The 20,750-nt window shown below is 33.7% G+C and overlaps 5 protein-coding genes and 1 long non-coding RNA gene across 6 annotated transcripts; 2 read left to right on the top strand and 4 right to left on the bottom strand.

Annotated features, from left to right (window-relative positions):
* Window positions 1–1,892: 1,892 nt before the first annotated feature.
* Window positions 1,893–2,708, bottom strand: LOC133668661 (zinc-finger homeodomain protein 2-like). Its single transcript, XM_062088613.1, has one exon. It carries the CDS (start codon window positions 2,706–2,708, stop codon window positions 1,893–1,895), a length of 816 nt encoding a protein of 271 aa, XP_061944597.1.
* Window positions 2,709–4,867: 2,159 nt separating this feature from the next.
* LOC133668350 (17.3 kDa class I heat shock protein-like) lies at window positions 4,868–5,622 on the top strand. Its single transcript, XM_062088127.1, has one exon. It carries the CDS (start codon window positions 4,986–4,988, stop codon window positions 5,442–5,444), a length of 459 nt encoding a protein of 152 aa, XP_061944111.1. The 5' UTR covers window positions 4,868–4,985; the 3' UTR covers window positions 5,445–5,622.
* Window positions 5,623–8,517: 2,895 nt separating this feature from the next.
* On the top strand, window positions 8,518–9,284 carry LOC133668715 (17.3 kDa class I heat shock protein-like). The gene has a single exon (XM_062088663.1). The coding sequence runs from the start codon at window positions 8,632–8,634 to the stop codon at window positions 9,088–9,090; it is 459 nt and encodes a 152-aa protein (XP_061944647.1). The 5' UTR covers window positions 8,518–8,631; the 3' UTR covers window positions 9,091–9,284.
* Window positions 9,285–9,551: 267 nt separating this feature from the next.
* On the bottom strand, window positions 9,552–11,620 carry LOC133668716 (uncharacterized). The gene is made up of 2 exons (XR_009833772.1): window positions 10,465–11,620; window positions 9,552–9,864 (listed from the first exon to the last, which is right to left on the bottom strand). It is a non-coding gene; the product is annotated as an uncharacterized LOC133668716 (long non-coding RNA).
* Window positions 11,621–13,273: 1,653 nt separating this feature from the next.
* Window positions 13,274–16,244, bottom strand: LOC133668714 (transcription factor IIIA-like). The gene is made up of 6 exons (XM_062088662.1): window positions 15,951–16,244; window positions 15,364–15,498; window positions 14,621–14,909; window positions 14,246–14,484; window positions 13,972–14,115; window positions 13,274–13,878 (listed from the first exon to the last, which is right to left on the bottom strand). Exons 1-6 carry the CDS (start codon window positions 16,089–16,091, stop codon window positions 13,714–13,716), a joined length of 1,113 nt encoding a protein of 370 aa, XP_061944646.1. The 5' UTR covers window positions 16,092–16,244; the 3' UTR covers window positions 13,274–13,713.
* Window positions 16,245–17,594: 1,350 nt separating this feature from the next.
* On the bottom strand, window positions 17,595–19,881 carry LOC133668241 (uncharacterized). Its single transcript, XM_062088014.1, has 2 exons — window positions 19,638–19,881; window positions 17,595–18,111 (listed from the first exon to the last, which is right to left on the bottom strand). The coding sequence occupies exons 1-2, from the start codon at window positions 19,857–19,859 to the stop codon at window positions 17,716–17,718; spliced, it is 618 nt and encodes a 205-aa protein (XP_061943998.1). The 5' UTR covers window positions 19,860–19,881; the 3' UTR covers window positions 17,595–17,715.
* Between the last annotated feature and the right edge of the window lie 869 nt (window positions 19,882–20,750).

The raw sequence follows: 20,750 nt of genomic DNA on the forward strand, positions 1-20,750 counted from the left end.
AAAATTAATTGGTTGAAATGAATCGCTTATAATGAACTAGTTAAACACAACATTTTAAAAAGGATCGGTCAAAACAAACCGTTCATATGTGAACCAATCAGAAAATATAACTTTTTAAAATTAATTGGTCGAAATAAACTGCTCATGAAGGGAACCAGTTAAACATAATATTTTGAAAAGGATCAGTCAAAATAAACTGTTCATAGGTAAAACGATCAGAAAACACAAGATTTAAAATTAGCTTATCAAAATAAATAGTTTATAGATAAACCAATCAAACACAATAATTTAAAAAGAATTGATTAAATGAACTACTTATGAGTGACCAAAAAAAATAGAATTTAATTCGAAAAGGATCGGTCAGACAAACTGCTCATAGGTGAACTAAAAGGAAAACATTTGATTTTTAAAATCAATTTGAGAATGCTTGAAACTCATCTTTATCGATAGTTATAACATAAAAATAATTAGGCAAACAACATTTATTGATCCATCTCATATCAAGAATGAACCTGCATGATCAGTGTTGATTGATAGTAATTGAGTTCTCTCATATAAAAAATCTAATGAAGAGGAGACCCCATGTTGAAGGACATGCGAGCAATTTTACCATCTAGCTAGTAATCAACTCTAATAAGGTTCACATTAACAAATTGAATTGATGAGGTAGTTGGCTAGCTTCATAAAATTATAACAATAAAGGGACAAATGAGATGGTTAATTAATCTTTTTTCTCATCAACTATAGTTTGCTACGTAAGGGGATTGGTACTCTATGGTTTATTTCAAGGTGTAAGCGTTGTCTCGCAATAATTTTTTACGCAGAGACTAAATCAGTTATACATATACAGCCAAGGGCAGAAACAGGTGAGGCAAACAGGGGCTCGGCTCCCTGCAAAATACTTTAAATTTTTATAATTTTAATGTTTAAATATAGAATAATATAATATATTTTTATTTTAAATAAATAATTTTTTAATAGTAAATTATATCTTGAGTTTTGACTGTTTCTATTATATAATTTCAGCTCCGAGGATCATTTTTTATAATGGGATTGGATCACTCCTCAATCGAATATTAAGTAAATCATTTATAATTAAACCAATATATTCACAAAAATGATTTTAATATTATTTGAGGGATATTTGACACAATTTTTGCTCCTGCTTTTAGGTGTTTTCTAAAAATATAATGTTTTTTTAGTATTTTTTCTATAATTTTATTGTACTGATGTTAAAAATTAAAAAAAAAATCTAAAAATATTATTTTAATATATTTTCGAATGAAAAACTATTTTGAAAAACACATTCACCGTAAACTCAAACACCCATGGTTTGGTAAGATTTGAATACAAAGTATACTCATTTATTTACTTAACTAAGCTTTCAAAGTCATGGTACATATTCTAGTTTAATTTATTATGCATTGTTTTAAATCTGTATTTATCTAAATTCTATACTTTATGAAGATGTGATACGATTTCCTCCTGTCGAAGATACACAGACGACATGGAATGCCATTTTACTTTAAATTATTCATCCAATCTCATGATCGTTGGCTTTTGGCCCCGATGTAGTACCTCTCTTATTGTTTTGGTAAATAATAAAGGCTTGCGTGCATGTATCTCCATTGATCAGTTCGCATTACAGATTACTTCAAAGAACCATCCACAAATCTAAACAAATTTAAGATCATTTGCATAATTTATGCCCTCCCTTCATGCCCATCAATCAGATCTTACTCGGTAAAATTAAGATGCTATATATCATGCTAATTATGATAGTAGTAGCGGTAGTAATTAAGATACTGTCGAGTTTTAAAGAGGCCAAGAAAGAAATTGAAGATCAGAGTGGAACAGTAATAATTACTAGATTAATTATCAATTATTACTAGCTAGACTCCAACGGGCGGAGGAGGAGGAGGGGCCTCGGAAGACACCGGGGGAGCACCATCTCTACGGCGGTGGGCATTCTTGTTATTATGCATCCAAACCTTAAGAACATTTCTTTTGACACCAACTTCATTGCAAAACTGATTAAGAGCCATATCATCATGTTTCTGTATTCTCCACCCTATCTTTTCAGCAAACTCCAGCATTCTCTCCTTTTGCTCCTGCGTGAACTTTGTCCTAAACCTCTTATTATTGCTGCCAGCATTCTTCACCATAAACCCTTTCCCTTCACCTCTCTCAGGAGTCTCTGAGCGTCGATCATGATCAAGGTCGTCATCATCATCATCATCATATTCATCCTCATGAGGACGTGAAACGAAATCATGAACTGGCCGGTTCATGTTTATATCAGTGGGCGCACCGTACAAGAGAAACTGTTGTGTTTGTGGTGGTGGAGATAGGAGGAGTTGTTGCTGGTGCTGTCTTTTGGTACTACCTTGTCTTCTATGGAAGTTGCGGTGGCAACCACAGGCAGCACAAGTGAGCCAATCACGGGTGCCTTCATCACCACGTGGCATGAACTCTCCACAACCGTCATTGGCATGGCCACCAATAGAAGCAGCATGGTTTCTCATGCACTCTTTGTACTTGACAATGTTAATGTTGTAAGGATCTTTAGTTGTTTTGGAGTTCGAGTTCATGGTGGTGATTGGTTTGGTTTGGAGTACCATGTCAATATTATCCTGGTCATGGTCAGTTTCAGATTTGTGCTGCTGCTGCTGCTGCTGTTGATGGTAGGGTACAACACTTGGGTCCATTTTGGAAAGAGAGAGAGTAGCAGTAGTGTCTTTCTGTCTGTGTTTTTGTTGGGTTAAGGAGATGGGACTATGGAGTTCACGCTGAAGGCTGGATTTAGGAGAAGCAGAGGGCTTAAGAGAACTGTCGAAGGTTTTTTGTCGACTTGTAATAATAATAGCTGTGGAAAAAAGCGTGAAATGAATTTAAGGCATTCATGACCAGAGAGTGAGTAAGAGAGAGGATACGCAGAAGGGCGTCACAAGTTCAAGTGACTCACATGTGGCAGTTAAAAATAATTAACAAAATATATAGGCCGTGACCGCTTTACCATAGCAGAAGACATAAATTATTAATTATTATTATTATAGTGAAATTAGTATTTTGTTATTTAGTAAAACAAATGGTGGTATTTGTTTAGGGATGCCTCTTGATCATTAAAATATTGTTAGGGGATATTTAATTTCTTTTTGTTTTTTTACAGTATAAACATATCTTTAATGACTGTGTCAATAAAATTTAGAGTTGTTTATCAAGAATTTTTTGACTTTTTATAAGTTTTTAAATAATAAAAATACTTCTTAACCCCATAATCAAAAAAATATTTAGCTGTTGGACAAAAGGTTTTTTAGTTTTTTCATTCTTAATGTACAGTTAAAAATTAAAATACATATTTGATCTTAGAAAAGACAAAAAAAAAATTATTTGCATTCGGGGTTATTTTTGTGCTTTCACATGCGTTTTTTAGGTAATTATCAGGGTTATAGAGGTGTTTTGGTATTTTTATATTGTTTTTTAATTCTTTAATAAAAAAAGTAGTTAACACGCTCTAGCGAGTAAATAGCATTCACGTCATTTAGACAGTGCGTTCGATGCCATCCGATAGCAAAACCTGATCTTTCATTGTCTCTCCGAATGCAACACCATGTTCTCTTTCACATGATGTTATGTGTGACAACATGTTAAAAAGAAGGTAAAAATCACCCAAAATATCATATTCTTCAAACCCAATTACCAATTACTCATCGCATGATTAATTCATCGCATGTCTCTTTCAATTTCTTTAATTGACGAAATACTTCCTTTTAAATGGAGGTAAGTTTTCTTTTCAATTAAAAATAATTTTCCATCAAATCAACAATCAACCCTTCAGTGCATCACTACAAGTATTACGCAAATAAATTCACTATAATTTCATCGATATTTGAATTTCTAAAACATCAAAATTTATATTTGTCATATAAAAATAAGATTAGTCATCTAAACTATTACCAACATGCTTGGTTATCATAATTTAAACACATTTTACAAGAATAACAAAAATTCATCAAATCTCCATTCTCCATTTTACGCATCGAAATTTTTGCTACAACGGCCGATATAAAGGCTGAACCGAAGGTCCAATATGAAAAATGAAGAAGGAAGCGATGGGATGGGAACAGATGATTACATACATATCAACTCATTATCCTCCACCTACGGCTCCAATTTCTTTTGAATGTATACAATTATATGTAATTGATTTTACAAGTGAATTAATAATATAAAATTTGTTTTTTAATTTAATTAAAATGTATAAAAGAGGACCCTATAAAGTGACAACCCCACATAAAAAAAAAAAAAAAAAAAACCAGCCAGCACTAATCAAAATGGCATGCCTGCACCGAGGGCGTATACAAATGAGAAAGAAATAGAGATGCAACAGCAAGACAACCTCGTTACCTTTCTGGTTGTGGTGTTGAACTTTATTTAAAAAAATATCAAATTAGTACTTTTGGGATATTAAAAGATGTCTGATTAGTTTTAATTACATCTTAAACTTGTTTTAGAAAAAATATTTGTATCGGCTGCATACAAAAATTACAATTACTACAAAGGATTCTTTTTTTTAATTAACAGATGTAAGGTAAAGCTGCTGCCACGTAAAATTCTGTGGGAAAAATGATGGGAGAGATGGAAAAAATAAGAAGAGAGGACATAGAAACAATGTGAAGGCCCATGAAAAGCTAGACCGGCCCTTTTCAAACCCAATTTGAGCGCAAATTCCAGACTCCTCTAGAAAGCCCAGATATATATGTTTTCATGAATTTACCAGAAAGTTCGTCGATCAAGGCGTAGCCGCCGGATAATCCTCGAAAGTACCAGGTGTCTCCTACATTTCCTATAAATACCAAACATATCCCACCCACCTCTCCACAGAGAACGGCAAGCAAGTTCAGCAAGTTCCAGTCAAAGCACTTTCTTGATAAGCTATCAAATTAAGCGAGCGACGCAGCTTCTCGTATACAACCCTGTAAAAGATGGCAATGATCCCAAGCTTCTTCGACAACAGACGAGGCACCATCTTTGATCCATTCACTTGGGAACCCTTCAAGGACTTCCCTTTCCCTTCATCCTCACTTGTCTCTCATGACAATTCAGCCTTTGTTAACACACGCATCGATTGGAAAGAGACCCCAGAAGCCCATGTCTTTAAGGCCGATCTTCCCGGTCTTAAGAAGGAGGAGGTGAAGGTGGAGATCGAGGATGACAGGGTGCTTCAGATCAGCGGGGAGAGGAACGTGGAGAAGGAGGACAAGAATGACACCTGGCATCGTGTCGAGCGTAGCAGCGGCAAGTTCCTGAGGAGGTTCAGACTGCCTGAGAATGCTAGGGTGGATCAGGTCAAGGCTTCTATGGAGAATGGGGTGCTTACAGTGACTGTGCCGAAGGAGGAAGTGAAGAAACCTGATGTCAAGGCTATTGAAATCTCTGGTTGAGTGAGATTATACCTCATGTTCCTCTTAGCATTAATCAAATTGCAAGGATTGGTGACTGTAAATCTGTTTATGTTCCTAAGTTAGCAGGCTGAAGAGATTGTTAATATGCAACAATGTGTGTTTGTTTGTTATAAGCTTTTGAAGTTCTGATTGATAAAATCAAATTGTAATTTCGTAATTAGAATTTCTTCTGACGTTGCTTCTTTTTTCTTCACCTTTGTTCCAAGTTACAATTTATATTCAAGATGATAGTACGGTAATAAAATCAATTTTATATATTTTTGTTAGGAACATAAAATCTCAGTATTAGCTATTAGGCTTCCAAGAGATGGAAAAAGGAAGAAAAAAAGAAAGAGATTGTTATGTTTTGGAGCTTTTTTTTTCTAGGTGTTTTGTGTACTGTTTTATTTTTTACATGCTTCATAGAAAATAAAAAATATAATATTTTATTTATAGAAAACCTTAAAACTTTATAAATAAATAATATTAATTTATCCTCTTAATAATATCATACTTGTAAATATAAAAAAATTATTTTAATTATAAAATTGTGAAAAAAATTCATCCTGAAATTGAAATAATAACTAAGATGTATGAGCTACAATATAAGCTTTGTCTCTAACTTGGTTATTCCTGAGAATATAAGTATGATAGAATGAGTGACTCCTTACTATTGAAATCTATAAATATAAGAGGAGATGTGATGCATAAGAGAAATAATATCAAGAGAAAAGGAGAATGTATATTGTGTTTGAAAATGTTCAATCTTATAACTTTGTCATATTTACTAGTGATCTATGGTATTTATAAACCTTAGATGCGTTACACTTTCAAATATGAAAGTTGTACAACAATTGATTGGAGTAAATGTTATGTCTACCTTGTTATTACTGGAGAATTTGATGATTATCAGTGATATGTTGGAAGACAATAACCATTAACAAAGAGAGAGACACCTGCTTTGAATTGAATAAGTTGTGTACTTGCACCGTGACCATTGATTAGAAACGTGGTGTCAATTATGTATAAAAGCATGTATTTCTACAGAATTTGTAATTAAAGCATAGAAATTTTTGTGTTCATTGATAATGTATCGATGCCAAAGAAATTCACATTTACCATGTAGAAATAAAATTAATTATTTAAACTATTACCCACGTATTTGGTTATCATAATTTCCACACAATTTACAAAAATAATATGAATTCATCAAACCATCCTTTTTTACTCTCTATGGCCTACCCTTAAGCTTAATTACCCATCCAAAATTTTTTTATTCAATTTAACGAATTTCTTACTTCTTCTAGTCATTTAATCATTCATAACAATAATTAATAATTAATTTCAAATTCCCCTAAATCTCATCTCAAGAACCCAATTCAAATGTTGTTAATCTTAAATTAAATTATTAAACACTTGTTCAAATCAATACAAAAAGGTTTTGAACACCTTACTCTATTGCTAAACATATTTCAAAAATCAATCTGTCAAGATTTTTTCCAAGCTTTTCTTTTTTTTTTTCTCCCTTCATTTTCTCACTCTAACTTAGTTTTTTTTTTCCTTTATCTCTCTAAATTTCAAGAGTAATCGTGTTTTTCTCTCTTAAAATATTTTTTTACTCCCAACCATTGTTTTTTAGTCATTCAATGTGAAAGAAAAGAAAAGAAAATGGATTTGTTTTTTTTTGCTTTTGTTGTAGAACATCAGGTTATAACAAAGACATTAGCTAAAAAAAATTTGATTGTTTTATGTAAATTGATCTATTTCTTTCTCAAAATAGCTAGATTAGTTTTTGCTATTGAAAAAAATATATATTTTCAGCCAAAAACTCTTTTCTTTTATCTTTATATTTTTTTTTTTTTTCATTGCTTTACACCTTAATTTTTATTTTCAATTTACGCCAGAGTTTACATCTTCTCTCGCCTCTCCTCCATGTTAGCACATGAATTAATACATGCTTGTGTGCAAGGGTGCATTGAATGCATGAAGGCTTGTGACGTGGGAAGGATTGCTTGTGTTGAAGAGAAGAACAAACAAATGCATAAAAAAAAAAAAAATTATTGTATAAGCTGATTTGATTTGAACACCTAGATTATTAAAAAATAAAAAACCCATGACCTATCCTCGCCGTTCGAGATTGGTCCAAATGCTTATAAATTTTTTTAAAAAAAAAAAATCATTTTTTATTTTATGTCACCAACAATGAAATTTCTTCCCAATAATAGTTTCATCATCCAATAAACCCTTTTATAAGAGTAGATTTATACTTTTATCGATTAAAAATATATATTTTAAAGAACCTTCAACTGATATAAACAAAAAGCAAAGAACTTGGCTTGTTAAGAGCAACAAATTAAAAAGCATTGTATTTAGAATATATATAGACCTTCATCGCTACCAAAGAATTGTCCGATGAGAAAAGCAATGGAAAGTATTCATCAGGCATTGCTGATTTAATTAGTGATGAAAAATATTTTGTGAATAATTACTAATGGAATTGTCAACTAAATAAAAATAAAACTATTATGCTAATGATTCTATTAGTAATATAACACGTAATTATTTACTAATAAATTTAACGATGAAAATATTTCATCACCAGCATACAAAAATTACAATTACTAAAAAGGATTTTTTTAAAAAATAACATATGTAAAATAAAGCTCGTAAAATTGGGTATTTAAATCTAATGGGTTTTTTTTTTTGTTTTTTTCTTACATTAGTCGAACACTTGATTCCGAATATTTTATGTGATTTAGGAAATATTTTATATTCATAGAATAAGTACTGCTACTATTATTTTTTACACCAAGAGTAGAAACAAAATAGATAGTGAAAAATGATGGGAAAGAAAGAATATACAAGGAGAAGACACAGAAACAATGTCAGGGCCCATGGAAAGCTAGCCCGGCCCTTTTCAAACCCAATATGAGCGCGAATTCCAGGCTCCTCTAGAAAGCCCAGATATATATGTTTTCATGAATTTACCAGAAAGTTCGTCAATCAAGGGGTAGCCGCTAGATAATCCTCGAAAGTACCAGGTTTCTCCTACACTTCCTATAAATACCAAGCCTATCCCTCGCACCTCTCCATAGAGAACGACAAGCAAGTTCAAGTCAAAGCACTTTCTTGAAAAGCTATCAAATTAATCGAGCGACGCAGCTTCCCGTATACAACCCTGTAAAAGATGGCAATGATCCCAAGCTTCTTCGACAACAGACGGGGCACCATCTTTGATCCATTCACTTGGGAACCCTTCAAGGACTTCCCTTTCCCTTCATCCTCACTTGTCTCTCATGACAATTCAGCCTTTGTTAACACGCGCATCGATTGGAAAGAGACCCCAGAAGCCCATGTCTTTAAGGCCGATCTTCCTGGTCTTAAGAAGGAGGAGGTGAAGGTGGAGATTGAGGATGACAGGGTGCTTCAGATCAGCGGGGAGAGGAACGTGGAGAAGGAGGACAAGAATGACACATGGCATCGTGTCGAGCGTAGCAGCGGCAAGTTCCTGAGGAGGTTCAGACTGCCTGAGAATGCTAAGGTGGATCAGGTCAAGGCTTCTATGGAGAATGGGGTGCTTACAGTGACGGTGCCGAAGGAGGAAGTGAAGAAACCTGATGTCAAGGCTATTGAAATCTCTGGTTGAGTGAGATTATACAGCCATTGTGAGAATTGGGTGCCTATCTGTGACTCTGTGTGTGTTCTTAATTATGATAGTAGCTCAAAATCTTGTGTCGCTGTTAATACGATAATGTGTATGCAAGTGTTTGTTTCAAGCTTCTTCTGAAGTTTTAAATGATGAGTTGATCAATAGAATATGTTATCTGTTTCTTCTTGTGATTTGGGGTCTCTTCTCTTCTCTTCTCCTTGATCAATGTTCATGTCTGGTTCGCTCGATGTTATCTTGAGAGGTATAAAGCATGTCCTGGGTGACCCATTAAGCTAATAAAATCAATAATATTCACACAGGATGAAATGGGAAACCGAATAAAAAACCATCGACAGAGAGCTTTAAAAAGGAACCTGGGCTCTTAAAGGAGAGAAACATTTGGATTGAAAAGAAGAAACAAGGATCAGGACAAGATGAAAATTCTTTCAGACGACATGTAAAAAAGATAACAATGTATATATAAAATCTTGATAATTAGAAATTCTGATTGGTTTTCGAGAAATTCTAGGTAAGGTGTTGAAGTAAAGATGCACATCCAACTAAAGCTGATGAAACATCATTTACGGGCAAAATACTTATCCTTTACAGAGTGACAAGGGTAGGCATGTAGACTTTGAAAGTAAGAGGCAACCTTGTGCGTCAACATTTTATGTTAAAGCATGTTCGTCCTATATTTCCAAGATTCTTGTTAGGTTTCTTTGCAAGTTCACCTCGAGATCTTCTGGTCCAAGAAGCTTCAATGAAAGAAATCTGTAGATATGAGTAACAAATATAAGAGCTTAGTTGTTTCTCTAAAGCTCACCTAAACAACAGACTGGAAACCTCTCTGTCCAAGCAATTCAGAGGATTCCAGAAAATTATTTAATGCACATCCAGCAATAACAATCACATAACAGTAAACCTCAAATTTCTATAAGGCTTCAGTTGATTCTTAGTGTTGGGTCCCTTAAATTTTCCTTTTATAAAAGAATATTCAAGTATTCAAGAAAAAAATCAGAAATTTAAATTACAAAAATTATTTTTTGATAACAAATAGAATAGCCGCAACAGTTCAGAACGCTGGATGGGTAGCTAGTTTTGAATATTGTTGGCAAAAAAAAAGAAGGTTGGCTAAAGGAGGACTTATTAGTCATAAAGGAGAAGTTGGGATCAAATATAATAAAGTTATTAAAGATCAGGACAAACTTGTAAAACAATTAAGTTTAGGAACCTATTTGAACTTTTGATGGGCTAAATTGATATAATTGAAGAGTTTATTCAAAAGAAAAATTAAATATCTTAAGTTTCTAATTTCATCAATATAATAAAAAAAATATCTTGCGCGTAACTTTTCTTGAACAGAAATCTTACCATCATGATAGAAGAAGTGTGGGTACTCGTCGAGCATTTCTTTTTCAAACTCTCACGTCGCCACCTTGAGCCTCTTAGCAGAACCGATTGTTATTTCATCCTCTAACTTTCGTGCCTTAATAGCCAGCATATTTATACAGACGTGTGAACTTCACGTCATACCTTGTCACAACAAAGTCACCTTGAACCAGCCTCTCAAAAGCATAGGATTTGGCGTCCCTCACATTCTTCGGTAGAAAATCGCTTCAAGAACATATCCGGGAATTCCTTCCATGTTATAAGAGGAGAATTAACTGCTCTTTCTCTCCTCTTCGAATCATACCAGTTCACAGTTAACAACTACCTCACCTTCTAGCCTGAAAGATGCTAAAGTCACTACACAATGATCCGTGCATCCCATGGCCTCACACCTGCTCCACACCGCATCCAAAAATTATTGTGGGTCCTCAGAGTTATTGACTCCCTTAAAGATGAGAGATGCCAGCTTAAAGAACTCTAACAAAGGCACCATCACCCCATACACAATATGAAAAGTCAAAGATGCATTCTTATTCTTCTCCTTCTCTTTCTCTCTCTCAACTAAAAGATTAGCTAGGGTCTGCATGGCCTGTCCAATCTTATCCAAGCACTATTAGCATAAGGCAGCCTACCCTGTAATTCTTGTTTTTGATCCTGACCAACATCCAAACCATAATCTCTCTCATCCTAAACTTCTACCTCTATTTGGCTGAGGCAAAGGGGTTCTAACCTTCCTTTTACGCCTCTCATTTTTTAGCTGAATAATAGGAATGTTCTCCTGATCATTACCAATATAGTCAGCATTAACTACATGTCTAGCTCTTGGTATTTTTTCTAAAAGAATGCAAGTATATCAACATAAGTATAAAAGAGTTCTAGGACGACATACAAAACACAAGGATGAAGAATTATAAAAGGAATGACATCAAGACAAGACAGATCCTAAGCTCCACATATTACGAGGGTTTTAACAAAACCAGATTACGGGATTTTAACAAAACTGGGTTCTGATATCACCTTTGTCACGATGCAATGCAGGTTGTGTTGTAAGGATACCCCACTTACACTAAGTCTCTATACAGACATATCAAAAGAATAAGTTATTTAAAAATACACAGTATTTCATAATCTTATAAAATATTATGATAGTTCAAGACTTCTTATTAGTAATTAAAACAAAAGCATTAATCCATAATAGTCATTAAATTGTCAAAATTCAAACTTAATTAAAACAAAATAATAGTGGAGCGTCTAAGACATCGAATCAAAATTAAAGAAAAGCTTCGCGAAACAAGTAAGGCATACTGATCAAAATTGAAGAAGAAGAGACACTCAACAAAGTTCGCATGCTAATAAAAATTGAAAACATGAAATAAAATTAAAAATAAGAGGTGAGTTCAACCAACTCAGTGAAGGAATAATATTTAATATACATTTTAGATATTAATAATTTGCAAGTCGATTTATTTTGATACACATATACATACTAAGCATATTATCATAAAATAGTGGAATAAATGTCAGAAATCATATAACATTCGAAGGTAACCATTGTGGGAGGATCAGTCGCCACAGACTGGTGTCTCTCTCACCAGCTAGGTATACAAAATATTATGTGCATATAGACTAACTACTCCCCATTAGCATGGAGTTAATGACAAGTCCTTTATTAAGGCATAATAGATATTTATATAATTATCAAAGCATTGTATATCATATCAAATAGAATTTAGTTCAAAAGAATACGAGTGCAAATTCAAGAAAAGATGAGTACTCAGAAAATAAAGCAACAAATATAAATATTCAAGAAATTAACTAATCGTACTCATCATATAATCAACATACATATTTATTTATATTACATGCATATTAAAGATGATCTCACTTACCCAGAAAATATAAAAGTAAAAGGAATATTAGATGAAAGACTTGAAAATCCTATTGAAAATTGTTAGAAGTACCTGAAATTAATATATAGAATATACTAAAAAACAACTTAAAACAACACAAATAAAAGACTTCAATGCATAAAAGAAAATCAGGTTTAGTCTTCTAAGTTTAGGGACTAAAATCCTTGGTTTGATGAGAAAAGAGTTACGACACCCATAAAAATTAGAAGAGAGAAAAACAATTCTCTTACAACTTTCTTTTATATACCTAGGTTAACTTAGATTGGGTTTGGACTGACTTGAACTTGAGTTTGGGTTAAAAATTTAGGTCTTACAAAAATTCACTAATTTTATCATTGGAGAATCTATAAATTTCACCAAAATAAACTGTCTTTCAAGTGTTTAGATCTTCTATCACCAATCATCAACTTCATGAAACCTAGATAATGAATATTAATGTAAACATGTGATCACTCTTTATCCAAAGATTCTAAAAACCATTATTCTTGAGTATATTAGATTTTAGAACATTATCACCTCGTCACTAAAGTTATGCTCTTCAATTCACATAAAAACATCGCAAGATCAAAACTTGTGTGCGTCATTGGACATAGATATGTTTTATAATGTCACAATTGGATTCTTCTGTCGGACAAGGATATGAATCCAAAATTTCTGGCTTTGGTTCGGTGAGGATTTTCAGAGTTGATGAAACTGTCGTGAACACAATCTGACTGGGTGCAAAACCAAATTTTTATATGCACTGAAATTTCTGCAACGCCTACTATGAAGTGGTAATATTGCTCCTGAGTTTGCATTAGAGGGTCTTTCTCTTTTGAGTCGAATATTTTCAGCTACGTGCTGTTGTACTTGGGATTGTTGGTGTAAAAGGAAACACAAGGTGCTATCATCCTGAACAATTTTTGAACCTTCTAGGCCAAGTAAGTTTGTTGACCCTTCCAAATCATTCACATGTTCTACTTATTTCCCTACAACACAACTGCCTCGTAATGCGTTTCACAAAACTGCCATGACAACCGTGCTTTTAATGAAACTGCTACCCTTCCAGATCCTGAGCAACCTCCTCCATTTAACGTAAGGAGATGCCCCAAGTCAATAAATCAATCAGAAGCCTGCTTTCTCTCTCGGGCAAGAGGACCAAGAATCAATGATGCCCCATGTCACTCACGTTCTAACATGCTATTGATGTCCATTCTCCAAAAGATGATAACAGCAGAGTATGCCAAAGGCACCACAACCTCCATATAAAGAGCTAACTTGGATACAAGTGGAAAGAGGAAGAGAGAATGCACACGCATCTAGGAAGGTAGGGCATGGCTCACTACTGGTCCTCAGCCTCCATTTCATGCAACAAAGTGTGGCACTCGTCAAACTCAGTTGGTGGAGTTACTCTCTTGCGTATCAACATTTCCACAGTGGGGAATTTCCGCTTCCTCCCACCTCTTGGCCTTGACCTGAACTGCTGATCAGACTCCACAAAATCACCCTGATCCAAAAGCAATCCGGTTCAGAATGCCAATTCATTTTCTAAATCCACATTGATGAACGAAATGTGCTAAAAACTGCGCACAGAACTTACAGGAGTATAGACATGCAAACCAGATTTTTCATGGTTATCTCTCACATGCTTGTATGGGAATCTCATGTCACAACCTGGAAATCCACACACATAAGGCCTTTGTTCAAGGTGCACTGCCTTCACATGCTGGTTAAGATTTGTTTTCTGCACACAAATAGGAAAAAAAATTAACTAAAAAGAAAATGATGCTGCGTGAGCATGAAATGGTTCGCTGGTCGGGATTAAATACTATAAGAAACAGAGCAGTGGATTTTAAAACATTTGTTAATCTTACAGTAGAGAATGTGTGCTGACAACCCTTGAAATGGCATTTGATTCTCTCTGTTGAACCACTGACAGGTTCGTGGGTGCGAAGATGTCTATTGATGTTCTTTCTCAGCTGTTTCGTGCCACAGATATCACAGTTAATGTATTGGTGGCAGGACTGAATGTGGGCCTTGAGGCATTTTTTATTAGAAAAATGTTTCATACAGCCTGGTTCTATACACATTGCCTCCATTGAGTCCAGGTTAACTGCGTTAGAGAGGATGATAATCAGAGATTGCAAGTAAGATAAATTGCCAAATTTTTAAATCATTAAATATTCTTCCTCATTTTTTAGAAACATCAATTCTTATACTTGTGTATGAGTGAAAAGAAAGAAACTTACTATGAGAATCCTCATGCTTTTGCAGCTTTGACGGGTATCTGAATGCCTTTCCACATCCCAGTTCCTGGCATACATACTGCTTCTCACCTCCAACACTACTGGAGGAAGAACTCTCATCATGAAGCTCTCTAACATGCCTTTTCAAATTGCTTGGGTAAACAAATTTACGATCACAATTCTCAATTTCACAGTTGAAAAGTTTCCCTTCGTGGTGGAGAAGGTGGCGAGTTAAGTGATCTTTCCTTCTATAGCTGGCATGACAATCATCAACTGAACACATAAATGGCCTCTGCAAAATAAATAAATAAATGACAAAAACATTAGAAGAAATGATTTCTTAGATCACTATAAATAATATCAAGAGAAAAAAAAAAGCCTTCCTTCAAACCTGAACTTCAACAGGTGCGTGATCGAGGCTCACTTGATGGAGCTTCTCAGGAGGTCTCCCAGCCTGATACTAGTCCATTCAAGCCAAAATGGAAGCCTCTCGCATTTTGGAGTTCTCTGTGTGGGATCCAATGCTCACGCTTTAATTTCCAGGTGTTTTTCTATACTAAAATGGCATTCCTGCAAAATACTTAGTATTCAATCGCTGCAGATCCTACTATTAAATATCATTAACAGCACACTTTGAGCTGCTTAGCACATTGCATTCTTTAAAAAATGCATTCGAACAAGAAATCAAATATAAAGCAAAACCTTGTGTACAAGCAACCCATGCAAGTAGAAACATGGTCAAATACCTCAAGAGAATGACTTTGCATGTGTTGAACCAAATACGCAGGCTTTTTGAAACTAGCACCACATTTTTCGCAAGTATTGGATCTTACTCCCTCCTTTACCTCATCCCCACCAACTCGTTCTTTTTCTATCTCCTCCTAAGCAAAAAGGAAATGCAGAGGTAAGACTGCAATTTAACTTAACCAATCTTCAATTTGACATGTGTGTGTGTGTGTGTGAGTCATTGATATCGATTTGAGCAGAAAATACACACAAGCTTTATTGTTTATTCCCTTCAAGGCTTCAACAGCCACAAAAGAATTAAATACCACAGAAATCACTTCAGGAAATAAGATCATGCAAATTAATGGCAAATCAAATACAAATAAAAAAACCCACAGAATCATGAAAAAAATCCAAACCCAATAAAAATAATTAATAAAATCAAAACAATTAACAATAAATCAAAGCCAAATCTTTTTTCTTTGATGAATAAGAAAGCACAATCTTGATTCCTATATATATAGAAAAAAGGTTCTGCCTGTGAAAGCTGCTACTATTAACCAAGAAGATGAGAAACAGAAACAGAAAGAGAGATTAAAAGACGGACCTTGTGATGGGTGAGGACATGAGAAGTGATAAGAGACTTCTTGGATCTGCAAATTCCACAGTAATCACAGTAATATCGCCTTATATCTCTGAATATAACTGCCCTTCCTTTCTCCGCTGCTTCTTCTTCCATCATCACCATCGCTCTTTCTCAAAAGGGGTTTTTGGTTGGAGAGAGGGCAGAGAGAGGCGCCAAAGGGATTACTTATAGCTACACTGGCAGGAACCCTAGGGTTAACGTGCCGTTTTGTTTCTTTGAAAAAAAAGTATTGAAGTTAATTCATCGGTTTTCACCACGTCAATTTAGTGACCTCAAAGGCTAAAACTCAATCGGTGCAATCAATATCTTTTTGGTTTAACCTAAAATTTGACCCGGCTCAAGTTTTGGACATCTAGTTTTCCGGATTAACTCATTGAGCTGACTTCAATACCTATATTCATAAGTCATAAATTATATTTGTGTGCATTTTTTGGGGTTAAAGATGAAGATTAAAAGCCCACACAAAATCCAATTTCTTTCAATACTCGTAAGAAATCACTAGATAACCAAAATTCTTTCTCAAGCTGCGGGGAATTTATATATATATATATATATATATATATATATATATATATATATATATATATATATATATATATATATATATATATATCATTAAACTAAGGCTAATATATTAATCTTAAGATTTCCAAATCTAACTTATTTTTAAGTTAAAATTTTAAATTAAATCATATAAGAAGAGTTGTTCCAATATATTTTAATAGACTTGATGAGTCCAAAAACAATCTAAATAACTAGTAAAAACATAGTTTGACTCTTAAAAAAATTCAATATGTCAATTTTAAAAATATTAAAATAACCTAAATTTAGCGAGTTAATCTGTCAAACTCGCAACTCAGATCAAGGACTCCACTTGGCATGATAATTTAGGTTACCCAGTCAAACATGTGTTCTTCAATCCATGGGCTTCACGGTGTTTAATAACTTTATTTTTTTAATTATTTTTTAATTATATGATAAAAAATTGACGCTCATAAAATCAAGCGTCAACTCAATATCGAGATATTTATTTAAGATCGTGATAAATATATAAAAAACAAACCAAGATAAATTATAAAATTTAATTCAAAATTAACCACCAAACATGCTACTCGGTTCTCATTATATATTATGATCAAAACTTAGGTTTTGTTAAGTTTTTTTAGGTGGTTCAAAAGGCTTCATCGTATACGCTTGTGCATTCAATACTACAAGACAGGAGAAAAGTTGGAGGAAACATTAATGCAAGCGAAGAAAAAGTTTGAGACATTAACATAAATGCACATCCAAGTAAAGCTGATGAAGACTCTAAATAAGGTTCGCTGGCAGACTTCTAAAATAGTAAGCAACCTTACACATTGGCTTTGGATGGAAAAGTACGTTAAATATCATATGTTCAAGACCTTGAAATCACAAGTTCAAACACCAAAATCCAGTGATAGGTAATTGCTGAGACCAAGTCTTTCTGTTAAATGATGAACGCATCGAAGACGCAAGTAACTGATAATTGTAAAAACTTCAAATTCAATTCCATAAAGCTAAAATTCCTTAACTACAGGGCAAGGAAGATGGAGTCAAGTATGCACACGGGAAAGCAAAGAGGGCTCAAGAATTAAATGAGCAATTTTCTATTAGACATGTTTGATAAATGAACAACGTTAAACCAATTGTGTTTCTCCACTGTCATTTACAATAACAAAACCTAGAAGAGTAATGAGTAGCCTGCTTAAACAAATATGATCCCATTCTCTTTAATGGTATCAATAACAATTCCAAGTTTACCTTCAATCCGCTCATCTTTTCTAGGTTCATAAGACATCGCATATACATCAGCTTCCTTGGATCTCTCAGCAATGAGCTTCCCTACAATTCTACAGGCATTGTGATCTGTAAGTGATGGTAAACTGTGTCTCAGATCCTTGGCATTTGTGGTGGCAACTGATACCACTTTACTTGTTCCCCGGTGCATCACTTTTGCCTGGATAAATCTCCTTGAAAAGAAAACATTTAGTAAGAATGGCCTCATATACATATCTGTCCTCTGTTTCCATGATTTCTTGTTAGGTTTCTTGGCAAGTTCACCTCGAGATCTTCTTGTCCAGGCAGCTTGAATGAAAGAAGTCTGCAGATATGAGAAACAAATATTAGAACTCGGTTCTTCCTTGCAAGGTCATCTTAAACAACACTAATTTCTGCTGTAAAGATGACTGAAAAGTGAAAACTGTAGAAGGCAATGCTAGATTCTCTGTCAAACCATTTCAGAGGACTGCAGAAAATGAAGTAATTGACAACCAACAATAGTAAAACTACAATAAGACTAACACACAAAAAAGGAAACCACAAATTCCTGTAGTGCTCCCGTTCATTTCTACAAAAAGCATATTCTAATGCTCTGTGGTGGAATTTGGAGGTGAATCAAAATTCCACTCACATATAAACAGAAAAGAAGACCATCAATGTCAACTGATGGGAAATGAACCTGCAGCATTTGCTCTGTGGTGCAAGCAAATTACTGCCAGGCCAAGCACAAATGGTCATGAAACAATAGAACTATAAATGATTACACATTAGGAACAAGGTCTGGTAAATATTCTTATGCCTTTACCATAAAGAACATGCATCAATGTCTAATAAATGAAGTGTAAAAACTATCTTCAACATGGAGAAGCAAGTAGCAGGTAAGATTTTGTTTCTCTCTTTGAAGATAAAGCAGTAGCCAAAGTTTAACAAAGCAATTACACAATCATGGGTAGCTAAATTATATATTGAACAAGTTACAAGCATGTCTCTTCAGAACAAGAGCATTCTTGGTCAGCGACCATACTAATAGCAAGAAGATCCTAGCAATAACTGTTTCTCAATAATTTTTTCAGCAGTAAGAATTGTTGAGAAACTTTGCGCGTGAAAGCTTTTCCTTTTGAAACCAACATTAGAAAGTTTAGCTATGTTTTATCATATTCTACTACCACAACTTCTATAAGATTAGAACACAAGCAATCTAATTTTCTATAATATAAAATGATTTCTCATCTAGCTAACCTGCTCCTACTACTTTATCAATACTTAGAAATTGTCCAAAAGTTAGCCTTTTCCTCTCACTTTTATCCTCCACTTTCATAAACTGATCAACCTTGGCAGATTCTTTACATAAAAATAAAATAAAATTGAATTATCCATTGTGCAAAAGTTGAAGGTGGGAGTTCCAGTCTAATTATCTACCTAGTGCAAAATAATTGAAACATTTTCTTCTTCTTCTTCTTCTTCGCATTTTACCACTCATTGAGAAATATAATAACACCCCATCTCAATAATTGACAAAAATAACTTACCATATCCCTCTGTTAAAAGCTCCAGTACAAAAACATTTGATTCTAATAACGCTTAACAAATCATCAGTTGGAAATAAACAGAAAGATGATGAATTTCATAACCTATTAAACCAAGAGAAATGCATATATAACCAAATATAAGATAACAAATGATACCGAAACAGAAAATCGGCAAACCCATTTGCTGTTCAGGCAAAGATTCAAGTATAAAAAACCAAAACAGCAGAAAAACATGAGACTCGGCTTATTATTTAAAATTTGTTCCCTTTTCAAAGTAGTTTCCAGGGTAAAGAGAGATTGAAGAAGAGTGTGTGCAAACCTTGTTGAGAGAGGATGGGTGGTTGTTGTTGATGGAGATGTGTATGGTGGGAAATGAAAAGCCCCATGAAAGGGAATTGGGTTTGATTGAGCGAGTTGAGCTAGTTGGGAGTGAGTCAGCGGAAAGAAGTGAGTGGGTTGAAAGAGCTGCACAAGAAGATATTATGCAGGCCATCTTCTTCGAGGGACTCACTGGTGGCTCGCTCGTTAGAGTCAAAAACATGCAATAAAGAAACCTATGTTATAATACTTGGTTTTATCAGATTTTTTTTATTTAATGTTCAGTTTTTTTGAAAAATGTTTTCGGATTTTTCTGGTGTGTTTTTCTTGCATTTAATATCTGTTTGGAAATTTAAGTAGAAGTTCTATTTCAAAGTTACCAATCGTGTTTTAATGGTATCATGCCAGGCCATGCTCTACACAGCCTACCTTCTTACCCATGAATTGATAGATTTCCATGTTTTGGTGCATGGACATTTTTGAAAGCCAGCTTCACCGCATTCTTCTGTGTTTATAAAGTGATCAAATGTTGAGATACAGATTCTATTTTGGAATCGGGATAAGATTGAGGTTTAAAGTATTTTTTTGATTATAAATATATTAAAATAATATTTTTTTATTTTTAAAAAATTATTTTAACTAAATGGGTGTTATGTCTTCTATCATGTGACAATGATAACATAAGTTAATTCAAAATAACTTGATTAATACGTGATTTAAAATGTAAGATTAAAATAAATCTATTAAAAGAATAGCTGAAAAATCGTAAAAATCAAGGTCTAATAATTTAACGTTAAATGATAAATTTTTTTGAAAAAATCAATTTAAAAAAACATATAAGAAAAAAAACTTGAATCAACCTGAATTAACTTGAGTAACCCGCCGTACGCTATATGAGTTTTAGATAAAAATAAATATATTTTTTTTAAAAAATAACATAGAAAAAAAGAACTGAAATTAAATCAATAAAAAAACATTGAAAAAAATACCTTAGTCGACTCAAGTTATCTTTACTAACTTCTACCCGGGATAACCCCGCATAAAAGAAATCAAGAAAATTACAAAACTCAATGACCAATAATTTAATGTCAAAGGATGAGAGTGGAAAGAAAAA

Source organism: Populus nigra, chromosome 11 (genome assembly GCF_951802175.1).
Source record: "Populus nigra chromosome 11, ddPopNigr1.1, whole genome shotgun sequence".
Classification (NCBI taxonomy): Eukaryota; Viridiplantae; Streptophyta; class Magnoliopsida; order Malpighiales; family Salicaceae; genus Populus; species Populus nigra.

Excerpts from the sequence above, each read along its gene's own strand:
- LOC133668714 (XM_062088662.1), bottom strand. The coding sequence starts at position 16,091 with ATGGTGATGATGGAAGAAGAAGCAGCGGAGAAAGGAAGGGCAGTTATA. Across the intron at positions 15,499-15,950 it reads ATGTCCTCACCCATCACAAG|GAGGAGATAGAAAAAGAACG; the intron begins GTCCGTCTTTTA and ends CTTTTTGCTTAG. Across the intron at positions 14,485-14,620 it reads AAAGCATGAGGATTCTCATA|TTAACCTGGACTCAATGGAG; the intron begins GTAAGTTTCTTT and ends TCTCTAACGCAG.
- LOC133668715 (XM_062088663.1), top strand. The coding sequence starts at position 8,632 with ATGGCAATGATCCCAAGCTTCTTCGACAACAGACGGGGCACCATCTTT.
- LOC133668350 (XM_062088127.1), top strand. The coding sequence starts at position 4,986 with ATGGCAATGATCCCAAGCTTCTTCGACAACAGACGAGGCACCATCTTT.
- LOC133668661 (XM_062088613.1), bottom strand. The coding sequence starts at position 2,708 with ATGGACCCAAGTGTTGTACCCTACCATCAACAGCAGCAGCAGCAGCAG.
- LOC133668241 (XM_062088014.1), bottom strand. The coding sequence starts at position 19,859 with ATGTTTTTGACTCTAACGAGCGAGCCACCAGTGAGTCCCTCGAAGAAG. Across the intron at positions 18,112-19,637 it reads ACCCATCCTCTCTCAACAAG|ACTTCTTTCATTCAAGCTGC; the intron begins GTTTGCACACAC and ends TCATATCTGCAG.